Genomic DNA, 17,461 nt, shown 5'->3' on the forward strand with positions numbered 1-17,461 from the left:
CTCCTTTTATGTATCGAGATACATACATATATGTGTATGTATGAAGGTGCTGAGACAGCTGGATCTCCACATGCAAAAGAAAGAAGGTAAGCTTGCATCTCACAGCAAAAGGGATTTTTAAAGACTTAAACTTAAAAACTAAAACCATAAAAACTCTTAGGACAAACATAGGAGTAATGCTTCAAGACCTAGTTTTCAATGAGATTCTTATCTATAAACACCATATCTAAACACAAGCAAAAAAAAGACAAAAGAGATAAACTGATTCTTATCAAAATTTAACTTTTATGTATCAAAGGACTTTATCAATAAAGTGAAGAGACAATCTACAGATTAGAAGAAAATATTTGGGAATCAAAGCTGATAAGGGTTGAATACCCAGAATACATAAAAAACTACAATGCAACAACAAAAAGACACACAATACAATTTTTAAATGGGCAAAAAACTTGAACAGTCATTCCACACAAAAAAATATACTAATGGCCAATAAGAACATGAAAAAAATATTCAACATCATTAGTCACTGTTATTATTAAGTGCCTTTGAGTCAATTCCAACTCAATAGAGACCATGTTGAAGTTTTCCGAAGAACAGTGACTAAGTTTGAACCACCAACCATGTGGTTCACAATCCAGTGCTTATTCTACAGTGCCATACCAGGAGTCCTAATTGGTCATTGTTGTTAAGTGCCATCAAGTCAGTTCTAACACACAGCAACCCTATATAGGATTTCCAAGGAGCAGATGGTAGGTTTGAATTGCCGACCTTGTGGCTCACAGTCCAGTGCTTATCCTATAGTGCCACACCTGCAGTCCAGTTAGTCATATGGGAAAAGAAAATTGAAATGTGATACTCCTTCATCCCCTACTATAGTTGGTTGTTGCTGTTAAGTGCCGTCGATTCTAACTCATAGTGACTCTGTATAAGGTTTCTGAGGTTTGAAATCTTTTCAGGAGCAGAAAGCGTCATCTTTTTCCCACGGAGTAGTTGTGGCTCAAACCACCAACTTCATGGTTCACACTATAGTACTAACTCTACAATCATGCTCCCATGTATTGTAGTAAATATATACATATTTGTTTACTATTTCACATTTTTTACACGTATGATCACATTAATGATCTCCACCGTGTTGTACAACCATCCCTACTATTCATTTTCAATTTTCCAATTTTCCATACCAGCATTTCAGGTCTTTCTCAGCAGTGACTCCCTCCTTTTCCCTTCTTCCCAACACGGCAACCGAAGTAACCTTTGGTCTCTATACATTTGCTAGTCTAGATCTTTCATGTATTTGGGGTCATATAACATTTGTCCTTTTGTGACTGACTTATTTCACTCAGCATAATGTATTCAAAGTTTCTGCACATACATTAGGGCTTCAATTGTGAACAATGTTTTAAACTTATGTTCAGGATTTAGAGAAAGAGCATTTATATGCACATTTATAAATTACACATAATCCTATCAAAGAAGTTCAATAAATCTCATTTCACACTAGATGACTCTCATGGCTTATTTTCATCAGAATTTAAAATTATCTAAAAGAATTCTAAGAAAACAAAATATACTAAGACAGGTCAGCATCGTACCTACATTCCGATGCTAAGTAAGCACAAAAGTAACGCCTGGGTATGATTCTCTATGACACTTTTTCTTCCCCTACCTGAACAGATGTCAGTTTATGTCTTATATTCACTAGGATAATTCGAGCTAATAACAGCAGTATAGGCTTTGAGGTCAGGCTGTAGATTGATTCACCATCTAGAATGAGCAGATTCAGAACAACTGCATCCAACTCTTTGGCCTGAAAAAAGAAAACACAAGTATAAGGTAAGATAATACAACTTAACAAAGTATTAATCCTTATATGTCTTAATCTCGTTGTTAAGTGCTGTCGAGTCAGTTCCAACTCATAGCGATACTGTATAGGGTTTCCAAGGAGCAGCTGTAGAGCTTGAACTGCAGACCTTGCAGTTCAAACCAACCTTGCAGTCCAGCGCATTAGCCCACAGCACACCAGAACAATATGACGATTTCCCAGTTAATTCAGCTTTGAAACAAAGACTTTAATCTATTACATTGGCATAGGACAAAATTGTAAAGCTGCAAATATCTTTTAGAAAAATTACAAAACAGAAAGTTGCCAACTTATGATAACCTCATGTGTTAGGATAGAATGAACTGTGTTCCACAGGACTTTCACTTACTGGTTTTTCGGAAGCAGATCCCCAGACATTTCTTCCAAGGTGCTGCTGGGAGGAATCAAACCTCCAGTCTTTCAGTTAGCATCTGAAAGCATTAATCATTTGTACCACCCCAGGGACTCCACAAATACCTTTAAAAAATAACAAAAACCGAACTCACTGCCATCAAGTCAATTCTGATTCATAGTGATCCTGTATATGGTTTCTGAGACTGTTACTCTTCATGGGAACAGAAGCCTCATTTATCCCCCATAGAGCAGCTGGTAGGTTTGAACTACCAACCTTGTAGTTATCAAATCAAGTGCTTATCCTACAGTGCCACCAGTGATCTACATATCCAGCCTAACCTGACAGATGGCCACACGTCTGCTTAAACTTTAGAGGAACAGGGAATGCAAGAAGTTGCTAGCATTGAAGAAGTATCATCGCTTTATAGAGTTATTATCTGAAAGACAAGCAGTCCTATGTTAAAGCATTTATATTAGATCACCCACACTTCACTTACGCTTTGATCATTGGCAAATGTCATTTAAAAGCATGTCTGCTCCACAGTGCCTAACAAGCCAAATACTCAACCAGGTCTTCCATATCAACTACTGAATAGGAACACAATCATAGACTATAGTGAAAAGAAACACACAAAAACAGAAGACAAATGTGTTTGGAAAATCCACTCCTTTGTTGAGAAGAGATTTTTTGACAATGGCCAACATACCAGTATCTCTCACATGTGGAATGCAAAATTTTAACAGCTGCCACAAAACAGAAAATAGCAGAGCAGAACTATTTGGAACATGGGCTTTGATGTCTCAGACTCAGATCAGCATCCCTCTCTCTATCTCTTATTGGTCTGTGGACGGGGGTAAATTTTTAAGTGAAATCTCACTTTCATCTTCTATAAACCAGAATGCTACAACATATGCCTCATTAAAAAGATTTAAAAAAAATAATCTAAGTAATGCCAGTGCCTGACCCAATACTTCACTGAATGTTCAATAAAGGCAAGAAGAAAGTAACTGTTGATTCAAGTTCAGTCCTATTACCTCACTGAGAAATGTAATCAAGGAATAAAGACAAGATGAATTACACTACCACACTACAAATTGTTAGGTGCCATTGAATTGATTCCAACTCACAGGAACCCTCTGTACAACAGAATAAAACATTACGTGGTCCTGTGCCTTACAATCAGCCCCTATGATCTTTGCCATGTTTACAACAATAAGCCTATTGTTGCAGTCACCGTGTCAATCCATCTCACTGAGGGTCTTTTTCTTTTACACTGATCCTCTACTTTACCAAGCATGATGTCCTTCTCCAGGGACTTTTCCCTCCTGATAACATATCTAAAGCATGTGAGAGAAAGTCTCACCATCCTCACTTATAACGTGTATCAGGTTGTATTTCCCTAATACAGATTGGTTTATTCTTCTGCAGTCCACAGTATATTCAATATTACTTGCAACACCATAATTCAAAGACACTAAGTCATATTTGGTTTTCCTTACTCATTTTCTAGTTTTCACATGCATGTGAAATGACTGAAAATAACATGGCTTGGGTAAGGTACACTACCTTGGTCCTCAAACTGGCACATCTACTTTTAAAACTTTAAAATGGTCTTTTGCAGCAAATATATCCAATGCAATTCACCGTTTGATCTCTTAACTGTTGTTTCTATGGGCACTGATTGTGATCCAAGTAAAAAGAAATCCCTGACAACATCATGCCGTTGATTATTGATCCACTTGTATGGATTTTTGTTTTCTTTATGTTGAAGCGTAATCCATACTGAAGACTGCAGTCTTTGATCTTCATCAGTAAGTGCTTCAAGTCCTCTTTGCTTTCAACAACCAAGGCCGTGCAATCTGCATATCCCAGGTTGTTAATAAATTTTTCTCCATTCTTGATACTGTAATCTTCATATAATCCAGCTTCTCCTATTATTTTCTCAGTCTACAGATAGAACACGTATGGTGAAAACCTACTACTCAAAATCACATCTTTCCTGATTTTATAACATTAGACTCCAGGTGAAGGTACTGAATAGACAAGAGAACATACTGAGTTATGAACTCAAAGAACTATCCCCTACAGTCTGACAGAAGCATGTACCTAATATGTAGATCTGTAGCCTCACTAAATCATCTTGCAGACTTAGAAAGTTATACTTAGAATAAACAATCTTTATTTCCTTAAACTGAAACAAAACAAGAAGATATAATACAGGCCTTTTAGAAAAAGACTCCTTATCCTAATCAAATTGAGATGAGAAATATGCCTACTTGTTAAAGGAGAAATATCAGATTCATTATCTTATAATAAAATCCCTAAACATGCACAATAAACAAGTAGTTTAATAAAAATTCTATAAATACATAAATGACACAGAAAGACAGCAGGATAGACAATGTAGATATCACTACTTCTGATACTCAGAGCCAGAGGTTGGTTACCAAACCTCCTACTCTTCAATTCAGAGCTCTCTAGAGATGGTATTAACAAGGCAAATTACAAATAGAAAATAAATAAATTTGTCATCCTAGTGTTGTCCTTAATCCATTAAAAAAAAAAAAATGAAACCTTTTCTATCCTTTGCTTTAGTAAATCAGTGCCATGCCTACTCCTATAATACTGACTCTTCACCTGAGTTCTAAATGTGCTTCCAGAGGTTTTAGCAAATAGTCCATTTTTAAAGAGGCCATTTTTATTTCCAATAAAAACAGACAAGATTACAACTCCCTTAAAACCAATTCCTCAGTCAATAAGCAAGAAACATATAAAACCCTGGGGGCTAGGGCTGAAAGTGAAGTGGCCAGCTACACTTAAGTGCAGGGAGGTGTGTGCACCAACTCCCAAACTTGCAGCTAGTACTCATTTAATCTAGCTTGTATGCCTAGCTGACCAGAACTCAACCAGATGAAGATAAAGAAGTCTGGTACTATGAGCAAGTGTAAATTGCTACAGTTTGATGAACTGGACTTTTGCTTATGGATACAGTTGCTCAAAATTCCAACCAGAATAGAAGAATTCTTTGTATCAAGAAATAAACTTGTGTGATGCCTGAGATGGAGCCAGAGACGATGATGTGGAGAGATAGAGCAACTGGGGACTTCAGACACAGAGAGGGAGAGGGGCTGTGTGCTGATGATCAGGGGGCTGGCTTGTAGTGTATACCCTATGGTTGGGTGATGATGCATGGAAGGGATTGTAACCATGGCAATGAAACGATATACAATAGGATGAATGTAAAACTAATATTCTCCCATGTAAACTATCACATAATTCACAATACAACATTTAATAAATAAATAAACTTGTGTCCTCTATGTACTGGCTTGATTGTTGTTGTTGTTATGTGCCGTGGAGTCGGTTCTGACTCATAGCAACCCTATACAGGGTTTCCGAGGCTATAAATCTTTAGGGGAGCAGAACGCCTCATCTTTCTCCTGCGGAACAGCTGGTAGTTTCGAACTGCTGAACCTGAGGTTCACAGCCCGATTCATAACCACTATGCTACCAGAACTCCTTACTGGGTTGATACAGATGGGCAATTTAGCCACTAGCTATCAAAAATGAGGGGTTTGGGGTTATAAAGGCATGAAGGCTGGTTAACAATCTTTCATGTATGTGCTTAATTTCAGAACAAGGGAGGTAAGGTAGAATCCCCACTGAAGAGTTTTCTTCTTCTCCAGAAAGCTCACGTGAAAGGGGATGTGGGATGATATTGATAGGATTTTAAGATTCAATTATAATTATTAGCTGGATTAATTGGGATTGTCACAACTATAATTGTATAAGATATGTAACTAAAAGTGGTGCGTAGTTAATCTTTCATTTCAGGAACAGACGATCCCAGAACCATCAAGAAGGAACAGCATAATAGAACATGAGATCCTACCTAGACAAGTGGCCACAGCAGAGCTGGTGGCAGAGGCAACTGCATGGAGAGATGGAACACTGAGGAAGATAGGCCCATGGGCTGAGTGAGTAACGCTGGATGCCTGGAGGCAGGAGGCTGGCTTGCAGAATGTGCCCTCTGGACATTTAAATGAATATATGTATTTTTTCTTTTGCATGTGTACATCAAATATTTTGCTTTGCTCATTTTTGAAATATAAGATTTAAAAGGAAAGTCACAGGGAGGAAGTTGGATCATTATTGTTTCAGGGAGGGGATTGTAATCATTAAAATGAAACAAAGCGTAGAATTTGTATGTAAAGCCCAAGATCTTATCTGTAAACCGTCACACAATTCACAATAAAGAGGGTTTTTTAAAAAAGAGAGAGAGAGAGAGAAACATATAAAATACTTATCTACTGATCTACTGGCATAGTAGTACATAAACATTCAACATCTGGGAGGTGAGACAAAGTAAAAATATAACCAGATTGCTGGTAAATTGGCTCTGACTCCTGATGACCTTATATGTAACAGAATGAAACATCTAGCCCTGCACCATCACCATGATCTTTGATATATTTCAGCACATTGTTAAGGCTGCTGTGTCAACTGAAGGCTTCCCCTTATTTTTACTGACCATCTACTTTACCAACTATGATGTCCTTTTCTAGTGACTGGTCCTTTCTGATAACATGCCCAAAGATAATGTTTTGCTATGCTTGCTGCTAAGGAGCATTCGGATTGTCAGTCCACTCAGGTGGACTGAGTATTGATGAGATGCTAGATGCTAAACCATCACAGTATTTCAAATACCAGCAGGATCACCATTGGTAGACAAATTTCAAGACCAAGATAGACGAGGAAAAAAGCTTGGTGATCTACTCTCCTTTCTCCTCTGTTGCTCCAGGCAAAGGAAAACCAATTGTTGCACCTTGCATGGCTGCTTGTAAGCTCTGAGGACCCCAGTCACTATACTACCAACTAGGAGGTAGAAGAGAAGCACTAAACCCATTACTTAGACTAATTAAACTGAAATCCATGAAATCATGACCCTAAACCTCTAAACCAAGAAAACAAATCCCATGAGGAGTTTGGTTGAATGTAAGCAGCCTCGGCAGCTAATCTTTGTGCTGTTGCTGTAAATGTATCTATCACACAACTGTTACCACTGCTAATCTTTGTGCTGTTGCTGTAAATGTATCTATCACACAACTGTTACCACTTGACTCTTCAGAGGTATACAACTTACTGACAGCAGTTGCATTCATCATCTGTGCAGGCAACCCTACCTTCCATTAAAGTGACTGAGGTGTGAGTTATGTTAATGGAGAAGAAATAATTTGGAAAAGGAGAGTGGGAATGGTTGCATAACTTAAAGAATACAATCAATGTGACTGAATTGCACATGCAGAAATTATTGAATTGGTGTCTAAGTTCTGCTGTATATAATCTCAACAACAACAAATAAAAGCAAAAAACTTTATGGATAACAACAGAACTAGATTATCATGACCTCAGTTCTTCTGTATGAGAGGCAACCTGCTGCTCAGACAAGGAACTTAAGTGCTATTCCTTTGGGGTTGCTAAAAATACAACATAAATTAAAGGCATGGAAAACTAATTTTGCTTTGGTGACTATATTCCATGACTATAAAGTATATCTTCATGCCAAACAGTCATTTCATAAACATGTGCATTACAAAGAGAACTAAAGAGAATCAACACAAAAAAATGAGAACTAGAATATACTAATGCACCACTCCTAAATTTAAAAACGCCCTCTATTCCAAATTAATGCTAACATCCCAGCTAGCCTGTAAGCATATAAATTAGTACAATCCTTTGAAATACAATCTGGCATTACCAAGAAAAACTAAGCATGCATATACCCTAGGGAATATCAACTCTACTCCTAGATATATATATATACTCTAGTACAGCTTTCCAACTCAGCCCTGAGGAGGGTTTAAAGGTGTACTGAAATACTGATTCCCCTAAGTCCTGACCATGGCCAAGTACAACCTAATTAGTGCTGTGGAGTCAGTTAGTTCCAACACATAGTGACCCTGTATAGGGCGTCCAAGGCTTTTAAATCTTCGCAGTTGTAGAAAAAAAGCCTCATCTTTCTACCACGGAGTAACTGGCAGGCTCGAACCCCAAAGACCTTGATGTTCACAGTCCTGTGCTTATCGTATGGAGCTACTGCACTCCAAAGTACAAACTGTGTTTCTGTTGTTAAGTGCTGTCAAGTTGGTTTCTACTCCTAATGATCCTGTATAAGGTTTCAGAGGAGCAGCTGGTAGGTTTGAACCACCAGCCTTGTGTGTCAAACTGAGCTTGCAGTCCAGTGCATCATCCTGCAGTGCCACACCAGGACCCCGAAGTACAACATTGTTGTTAAGTGCCATCGAGTAGATTCAGACCCATACCGATACTGTATAGGGTTTCCAAGGTGCAGCTGGTGAGTTTGACTCATCACCCTTGCAGTTCAAATGACTTTGTAGTCTGAAGCATTAACCCACAGTGCCAAATCTTCATTCATTTGCACTGTGCCAAACAAATACTATCATTTTTAAAGTACACTGTGATTAAATTCTTGCAAATGATTTCCAGAATATGTGATCATAGCAGCATTATACATAATAGCAAAAAATTGAAACGAACCACATAGCCATCAACAGTAGAACACATGTACACACTGTGGTATAAAATCTGAATACTATACTAAAGTAAAAATGAACAATGAAGTAATTTTCCAAAAGTATAATTTTTAGCAAATGAAACAAATTAGAAGAATACAAACAATATGCTACATTTATATAAAATTCAAAAACTGGCAAATCTTCAGTGTTGTGGTGCTACAGAAGAAGCACCGGAATGCTAATCACAAGGTTAACAGTTCAAACCCACCAGCCACTCTTTGGAAACCCTACACAGGGTCACTATAAGTCAGAACTGACAGCTCTTAACAACAACAGATGCTATAACCAATAAGTGGCACAATGGATTATGCATTAGTCTGCTAACCTCAAGATCAGCAGTTCATATCCAGCAGCTGCTCGATGGCAGAACATGAAGGTTTTCTGCTCCCAAAAGATTTACAGCCTCAGAAACCCTATACAGCATCACTATGAGTCAGAACCCATTCAACAGCGCACAAGAACTACCACCACCACTACCAGGTGCGAAAGCTACAAAGAAAAGCGACAGAATGATTAACACAAAATTTATGAGAAGCAGAGATGGAGACACTATCCGGGGTTCCTCAAGGCAGTATTTCCCAACTATTTTCACATTAGAGCACACAGAGAAGACAGCATTATTTGCACTTCACACCAGAGTCAGAGAAGGCTACTCAAAATGAGAGGAGCTCAGCCGAAGGTTCCCACAGCCACAGCAATGGCAGAAGAGACTAACATCTGAGAACACCAGTTGGGAACTCTACTCCACAACAGTGGTAATATCCCATTTCACAAGATAGACATTGGGTACACTAGAAATTCATTATTTAAACTGTACACATTTCATGATCTTTTGAATACACAAATTAGTTCTAATAAAAATTAAAATCAAGATCTTAGTCAAAGTTTCCCCACAATCTGACCTGACCATTACCAAGTCTGATCTTATTGCTAAACAAGAAAGATCAGAAATTCCCTTTCTAACAAAACAGCATGCTCATCTCCACTCCAAGTTCTAGCTCATGACTACATCTAGAATGCACTACCTCCTCTTCTCCACCTATCCATTTCCTAATCACCCTTTAGGGTCTAGCTCAAGACCCACTTCCAAAAAAAGATTTCCAACAAAATCCAGTTGAACAAATCTCTTCATTAACAGGACTATTTCTTATTGTCGAGACCCACTTCTGTACTGCTTTGAATTGTTACCTGACTTTTACTGCTACTTCCATACTTGTTGTTGTTAGGTGTCATCAAGTTGGTACTGACTCATAGCGACCCTATGCACAACAGAATGAAACACTGCTGGGTCCTGGGCCAACTTCACTATTGTTGCCACACTTGAACCCACTGATGCTGCCACCTGGCCAATCCATCTCGCTGGGGGTCTTCCTCTTTTTCTCTGACCCTCCACCTTACCAAACATGATATCCTTCTCCAGTAACTGGTACCTCCTGACAACATGTCCAAAGTATGAGAGATAAAGTTTAGCCATCCTGGTCTCCAAGGGGCACTCTGGCTGCACTTCTTCCAACACAGATCTGTTGGTTCTTTTGGCAGTCCATGGCACTTTCAATACTTTCCTCCAACACTAGTATAGCTGAAAAATACTAAATTTGGAGCCAGAAAATGTGAATTCAACTCCCCCAGCTACAATACCTCTGAGAAATTTCCATCACCATTCTGAGCTTCAGTCACTGTAACAATTTATGGAATACTGCAACTCGTTAAGGATCGAGGAGTACCACAAAATTCACCAATCTGTGCTCAGTAAATATTTGTAACTTTGAATGTTTGGTAATTGCTAACCTAACCTACAGGGCCAAAGCAGCCAGAAATGATTTCATGTACAATAACAGAGCAAATGAGATGTTCAATGTAAGTAAATTTCTAAATAACAAAAGGCTATCTCTTTGAGTACCATACTTTGTGTTTTGTATCTATTGAAGATTTTTAAATATTTCTAAAGCATAATTACAAATTCCCTTCCTTTCTGAGATATAATATATGTATCATTTAAACTTTCATTAATGATTTGAGCCAGAATTGTGATTATAATTCTCTACTGCAATATAATACAGTAACTCACCAAGTAGATGTACACAGAGCTAGTTACTGTGGTTTTCAAATTATACCTGTTTTTGTATTTTTTCCCATTTCCATCTCTACACTCAAAATATCAAAACCTATCTCTGACAACTCTATCTTCCACTGTATTAGCTACTCCTAATTCATGTCTCCTGGAAACCAGGTAAGAGTAAACAAATTCCTTTTACTATATAAACAAATTCCTTTTACTATATAAGCTAAGCGGCCCTTTATATGTATGTAAGTGTGTGTGTGCCTGCCTTCTTTCACTGAGCGTGTGTTTGCTTTGCTTTGTTTTTTATTGTTTTAAAGATAGACATAACAACACATTTGTCAATTCAGTATTTTCCACATGTACAATAGTGTGATGTCAATTACTTAATCCTGCTGTGCAACTATCAAAGGGCTCTTTATAAAGGCTAACCGGCTGACAGCTCTGCTCTACATCTCTGAGGTTGCTGGGTAAATGGATCAATCACAGATCATCTCATATTCACCCAGTCCCACACAGATGTTCTCAAAACTGCCTGAGGAATTCAAACCACGCAACCTCTACTGATGTTGAATAATAATTCTTTTTTTTTTTTTTTTCAATAGTAAAAGCATTTATTATCAAGTGAATTGGGGGACAAAATGTGCTTTAAATACTATGGGGGGGAACACCACACCTCCACACAATTACAACCGAAGACCTGACATTTGTGCACCTCAGACATCTTTATTTCACTCCTGTTATGCAGTGAATTCATCGAGAATAAGTTCTAGCAGCTCAGGCTCCTTTCCACTGGTTCTCACAAAGTGCGCCTCTCTGCGGGGAGCAGGCTGGTGCTTTAGTTCAACCTAAGTACTTTTCTCTTTGGCTTCCTTCTTTTTCTGATCATTTTCCTTCACTTCAGGAAGCTATCTCAGCTCTTAGAGTGCTTAATATGCTCAATGCTCACATTAATTCTAATGGCAAGAATCTTGCCCTTGACTTGCTTGTTCACAACAATGCCGACAGCACATTGGTTCACATTGTAGACTCTTTCAGTTTTGCTGTGGTAACATTTGTGGGTCTTGCCCATTCCCTTGACGTCCACAATATCGCTTTTCTTGTAGAGCTGCAAGTATGTAGCCAAAGGAATGACCCCATGTTTTCTGAAAGGCCTGGAGAACAGAGAACAGGTGCCCCACGTCTTTCCCTTTGTGTTTGTCATCTCGGTAGATTACTGCAAGATGGCGGCTCCGGCCAAAAGGTGAATAATAATAATTCTTAACACCCATGAAGCCAATCTATGATAGGCACTAAAAGACATTATTTTTAAAACAAAGGAAAACACCTTGGTAACTGTTCTCACGTAGCAAAGCTTAATGAGTAGCAATAAGAACAGACAACTTTCCAGATTCCACTTTGCAAGAAAAGATCTTTCTATAATTCTGGTGAAAGAAGCAACTGTGCTTTAATAGAAAGAATAGCTAATAAAATGGGGCATATCTGAAGAGCAGTTTGAGAATGACGGTGAAACTTCTGGAAATACCTGAAAATCTGATCAATGAGTAAGCATTCCTTCTTAGTAGTTCGGTACAAGTTATAAAGTCATGTCTTTTTCCCACTGACTATTAACTCCAATTAATAAACACTAGTCTATAAAGAATGAATAGCATAATAACTATATATGATATTCAAGAAGCATACCTCATTAAAGCGCTGAAACAAAACAGACGGCAAAAAATCTTGAGGTTGTAAGTCAACAGAAGGCCCCGTCCAGTTACTCTGAACAAAAAGTTGCAAACTGCTCACACCAAGTAGGAATATCAGCTGCTGTCTACACAAAAGAATAAAGAAATAAATATGAACAATTGTCACTGTATAACTTCAGACACACTATTACATTTCAGTAAGATAAAAACTAACATTTGTGGAGACTAGACTGTTAAAAACAAAAGTTTCTGAAATTTTCTGGTGTGGTGCTGCAGGATAAACACTGCACTGCTAAAATCACCAAGACATATAATAATCAAGCTCTCCAAAGTCAAAGATAAAGGCAGAATCCTGAAAGCAGCCAAGGAAAAGAGAAGTGTAACACACCAAGCAAATCAGATTAAGCTTGGATCTCTCAACAGAAACCATAAAGGCAAGACGGCAATGGGAAGACACATATAAAACCCTGAAAGAAAAAAACTGCCACCCAAGAATCCTCTACCAGGCAAACCTGTCAATCAAATATAAAGGTATAATCAAAACCTTCCAGGATAAACAGAAGCTAAGGGATTTTGCCAAAGCCAATCCTGCTATGAAAAACATCCTAAAGGAAGTTCTTTGGACTGAGAACCAACAAGAACAGAAAACAACCAGAGAATGACGTACATGGCAGCATCACCCTGAACTTAATCGACAAATGGAATCAAGAACAGAATAAAATTATAAGAACAGAGGATCAGGGAGGTCAGTCTATGATCAAAACAATTATAATGTGAAAGAAGGTAAACACAGAGGAACACAGATCCAGGTGGTGAGAAGGTCAGGTAAATTACAGAATAGAATAGACTGTCTTAAATGGAGGGAAGAGTTAATGGAATATAAGGTAATCACAAGAGTAGGGTTTAGGTGGGGGAATTTTAGTACAGGTGTTGGGGAGGGCAAATAAAAGAAGGGAGAGGGGGTAGACGAACAAGATAGATAGGGGAACACTAAGACAGGTTTGCATGGCCTAAGTCGGGCAGAGGTAAATAGTGATGCACGCTCAACCTTGGAACAACAGGGCTCTGGGATACAGAGATCTAGGAATAGTTTGGAGAGGGGAAATAATACTAAAATACTTGACTATCTTATGAATATTGGTTTCCCTTGCCTACTATTGTAAAATAGACACATGAATGGGATAGAGAGGAATGTTGAGAAACATGATTACAGAAAATTTGTAAGCCCATCTTCAGCCTATAAATGACTGGAATACCTAAAAGGGGTTCTAGAACTTGCCCAATGAAATAAGCATCTTGCAAAGCCTTTGCAGAGTATAGGACCTTAGGTGGAATCCTGAGTCGCATCCAGAACCTTATGTGGTAGGAGATTCCCACTAACAAGGACAAGCAGACCAGCCTGGAACAGGTAGAGCAACAGAAGATACATCTTCAAAGAAAGATCATCAGGAAAAACCCAAAACGAAAATGTCAGCATGATTGGCTACTACAAGAATAAGCAAGCTGTTAGGCAGGAAGACATCAAGGCAAGCAATCAGTTCCTTCAGGCCGAACTCCCCTCTAAGACTGAAACTAAAAGGGAACACATGAACAGGCATGTAAGCTTGCTGGCGACCACATGGGTCTACTGGTGAGTGGAAGAGGGGGAAAGGCAGCAATGATGAAATAGGCTGAGTTCAACCACAATCCATTGACTCCCGTTAACCTGGAGATGAGAGAGAGAAGAGGAAGGGCTGATTGGTCCAAAGAGTGGTGAGACCTGGGGACACCTGAGTCCATGGACAAGGACATAGCCACAGAGGGGTAGAGCTGAGAGTGAAGCATCCAGCTGATAGAAGTGAGGGAGATCGTCTTGTCTAGATGGGTCTGGTGAAAAGAGATGGGGATGATTCATATAATTCAATAGTGAGTAACTGTTATCATGACTAAATGTGACTGTCACAATTGTAAAGGTAGTTTTGTAACAAAAAAAGGGGAGTGGTTAATCTTACAGTCCAGAAACATAGAGCCCTAAGACCATCAAGGGAGATTAGCACAAGCAGAATGCGGGACCTTACCCAGAGAAGCAGCGACACCAGAGACGGAGGCAGAGATGGGGTCGTTGAGAGGGGAAGCGGCTGAGGACTCTAGATTCATGGGAAGAGAGGGACTAAGAGCTGGTGGGCAGGAGGCAGACTTGCAGAATGTGCCCTTCAGAAGTGTAAATTATTATATATGCCTGAGTGTTTTCTGTTTTGTTTTTTTTAAAAAAAAAAGCTAACGTGAATAGAGAGAAATATTGTTAACTGATGGTACTTGGAGGGAATTATAGTCATTGTAATGAAACAAGGTGTATGATTTGTTGAATATACAACTGATGATTTGCTCTGTAAACTTATACTCAATCCACAACAAACACATTAAAATAATAATAATAATAACAATGTAGTCCTCCAGCTACCCTATCCACATTTCCAGTAGTCAACAGCCACATATGGGCAGGGAGGGCTGTACTGGGCACTGTATATGCAGAACACTCCATCATCACAAAATATTCTCCTGGGCAGCACTGGTTTAGGCCCCCATCAGGCACTTGTAACTTTTCTTTCATTTTATTTAATAGCTGACACATTGTAAGGAGACGTATAAAAAAATCACAAATTTTATATAAAAGAAAACTAACCATAAAAAGTTTGTTTTTATCTTTAGAGTTTATTAACATTTTGTAGGCCTGGTGTGGCGTGTAGAATAAGCACTCTTCCACAAGGTCAGCAATTCAAACTTACCAGAGGCTCCTCAGAAACCCTACACAGAGTCACTGAGTCGGGGCCAACATGACAGCACTTAACAACAACAACAATTAGCATGTTATTGATCTTCTTCTACCAGCTGCTGGCACAATTCAATTGTTCTAGAAATTGCAACTGAACATGCTTTGGCTTAAGATGGGGTGGGTAAACTTTTTCTGTAAACAGGTAATAATATTTTCGGCTGTGCATTTAAGAAGCTTTGGTGGATTTGGTTTTTGTTTTGTTTTTTCTCAACCCTTTAAAAACATAATCATTCTTACCCACTTTGCAAAGCTGTAACTTGCCAAACCTGGTTTAAGATAGAAATCCTGGACTTTCATTCTGAACAGAAAGTCACAGTAGTCATTCTCTTCTCCCCACATTCGTCTCTTACTTCAAAAGAAAGGTTCTTTAAACAAAAAAATATCAAGCCCAAATGCTTATGGAAGCCAAAAAGTGAAACTATGGATGCAGCAAAACTGAGAGCAGAGACAAAAGTAAGTAGCCTTAGCGAACACAGATAACAAGAGCCAATTTTAGTTAGAAGTTAGGAAACTTGTGTAAAACAGGTATGCAGTAAGATCTCAATGCCTTAGTATAAACATTTTAACTAGAAAACAAATCCTTAAAGTGAATTGAGATTCAGTTCAATTTCCAAACACATCAAAACGAGGTATCTGAAGTGTCTTTTTTTATCTCAGTGCAGCAAACTAGAATTCTGCACTACAGGTGACTAATGGATATGTGGGTTTTAACATGCAACCATAGGCTATATAAGAATCACAAATAACAATGCAGAAATATAAACTAGAAGTGCACCAGTAATATGAAAAATGAGTATCATATTTTTTTAAACAATAGAAAAAGCCTATGGTAACTCTCATAGAGTCCTGGTGTGGCACTGTAGGATAAGCATTGAACTGCTGATCACAAGGGCTCCATGAAAACCTTACACAGGGTCTTACACAGGACTATGAGTCAGAACTGACTAGATGGCACTTAACAACAACAAATAGTAATATTCTGATGTCTGAGTGGTGCTACCAACAAACACTCTCCTTATTAACCAAAAGGTTGAAGGTTCAAGTACACCCAAAGGAACCTCAGAAGTAAAGCTTGGTGATTTACTTCTGAAAAATTCAAACACTGAAGATCTTATGACACAAATGGGGATCGCTATAAGCAGATTCAACTAAAGAGCAACTAATAACAGTTATAATAACATTCTATTGTGAACTCCTAAAGGATACAATCGCATCTAACTCATTTCCAAGCCTCAATACTTAATATGAGGGTAAGTCAGAGAGTATTGCTACTAGAGTTCCACTATATACATGGCTGCAAACAATCTCTCAGTAATGCATTTTGCCTTCATCTCGTTAGGATGCCCTCAAGTAAAAGGTCCAATCAAAAAGTAGCTCCCAAGGGGATCTGCTGGCTCAGTTCAATTCAAGGCAGAGAAGTTAGTTCAGGAAACTGGTGAGACTATTTCTGGGAATTCCAAAGCGGTAATCTTGATAGATTTTCTCAAATGACACAGGACAATCACAGCGGCTTTCTCGGAAGAAGTTTTAAGCAAATGGAAAACTGCATTGTTGAGAAAAGGCCATGAAAGTTGTAACAAGCGCATTTTTTTCCATCACGACAATGCACGTGCTTATTCTTCCAGGGTAACAGGCTATCCTGGGAGAATTTACTTGGGAAACCTCACCTCATTCACCCTACAGCCCTGATCGTTCCCCCTCACACTTCATTTTATTTCTAAAACTCAAAGATAATTGGAAAGGAACACAATTTGAGTTCCTCAATGATGCCAAAACTTCTGTTTTGACATCTTGTAAACTGAATAGTGCAGACTTCTTTGGGAATGGGTTAAAGAGACGGAAACACTGCCCACAGAAGTATATAGACTTAGATGGAGGATGTATCAAAAACAATAGCTTCACCTTTTGACATTTTTATTTAATAAATATTTCCACTTGGTCACCTTAGAGCAGGTGGTGGGCCCACAACGACGGGCGCATGGGGTCCCCAGCTGATCTCCTCCCTCCCTGCCTTCCTCGGATGGCGGCTGTTTATGCTGGACGTGTGGCCAGAGACGGGTAAGGATCACGTGGAACCTCGGCTACTT

General features: G+C 38.6%; 1 protein-coding gene across 1 annotated transcript in view; it reads right to left on the reverse strand.

Annotated features, from left to right (window-relative positions):
- Nucleotides 1-17,461, reverse strand: part of LOC102830147 (tetratricopeptide repeat protein 27-like) — a 310,736-nt gene that overhangs the window by 288,517 nt on the left and 4,758 nt on the right. Inside the window, exons 3-4 of the mRNA XM_006835274.1 lie at nucleotides 12,558-12,687; nucleotides 1,670-1,810 (exon numbers count right to left, since the gene is read on the reverse strand). Coding sequence (XP_006835337.1) covers nucleotides 1,670-1,810; nucleotides 12,558-12,687 — 271 coding nt within the window. The remainder of the gene's footprint in view (nucleotides 1-1,669; nucleotides 1,811-12,557; nucleotides 12,688-17,461) is intronic.

Source organism: Chrysochloris asiatica, unplaced genomic scaffold, assembly GCF_000296735.1.
Source record: "Chrysochloris asiatica unplaced genomic scaffold, ChrAsi1.0 scaffold00016, whole genome shotgun sequence".
NCBI lineage: Eukaryota > Metazoa > Chordata > Mammalia > Afrosoricida > Chrysochloridae > Chrysochloris > Chrysochloris asiatica.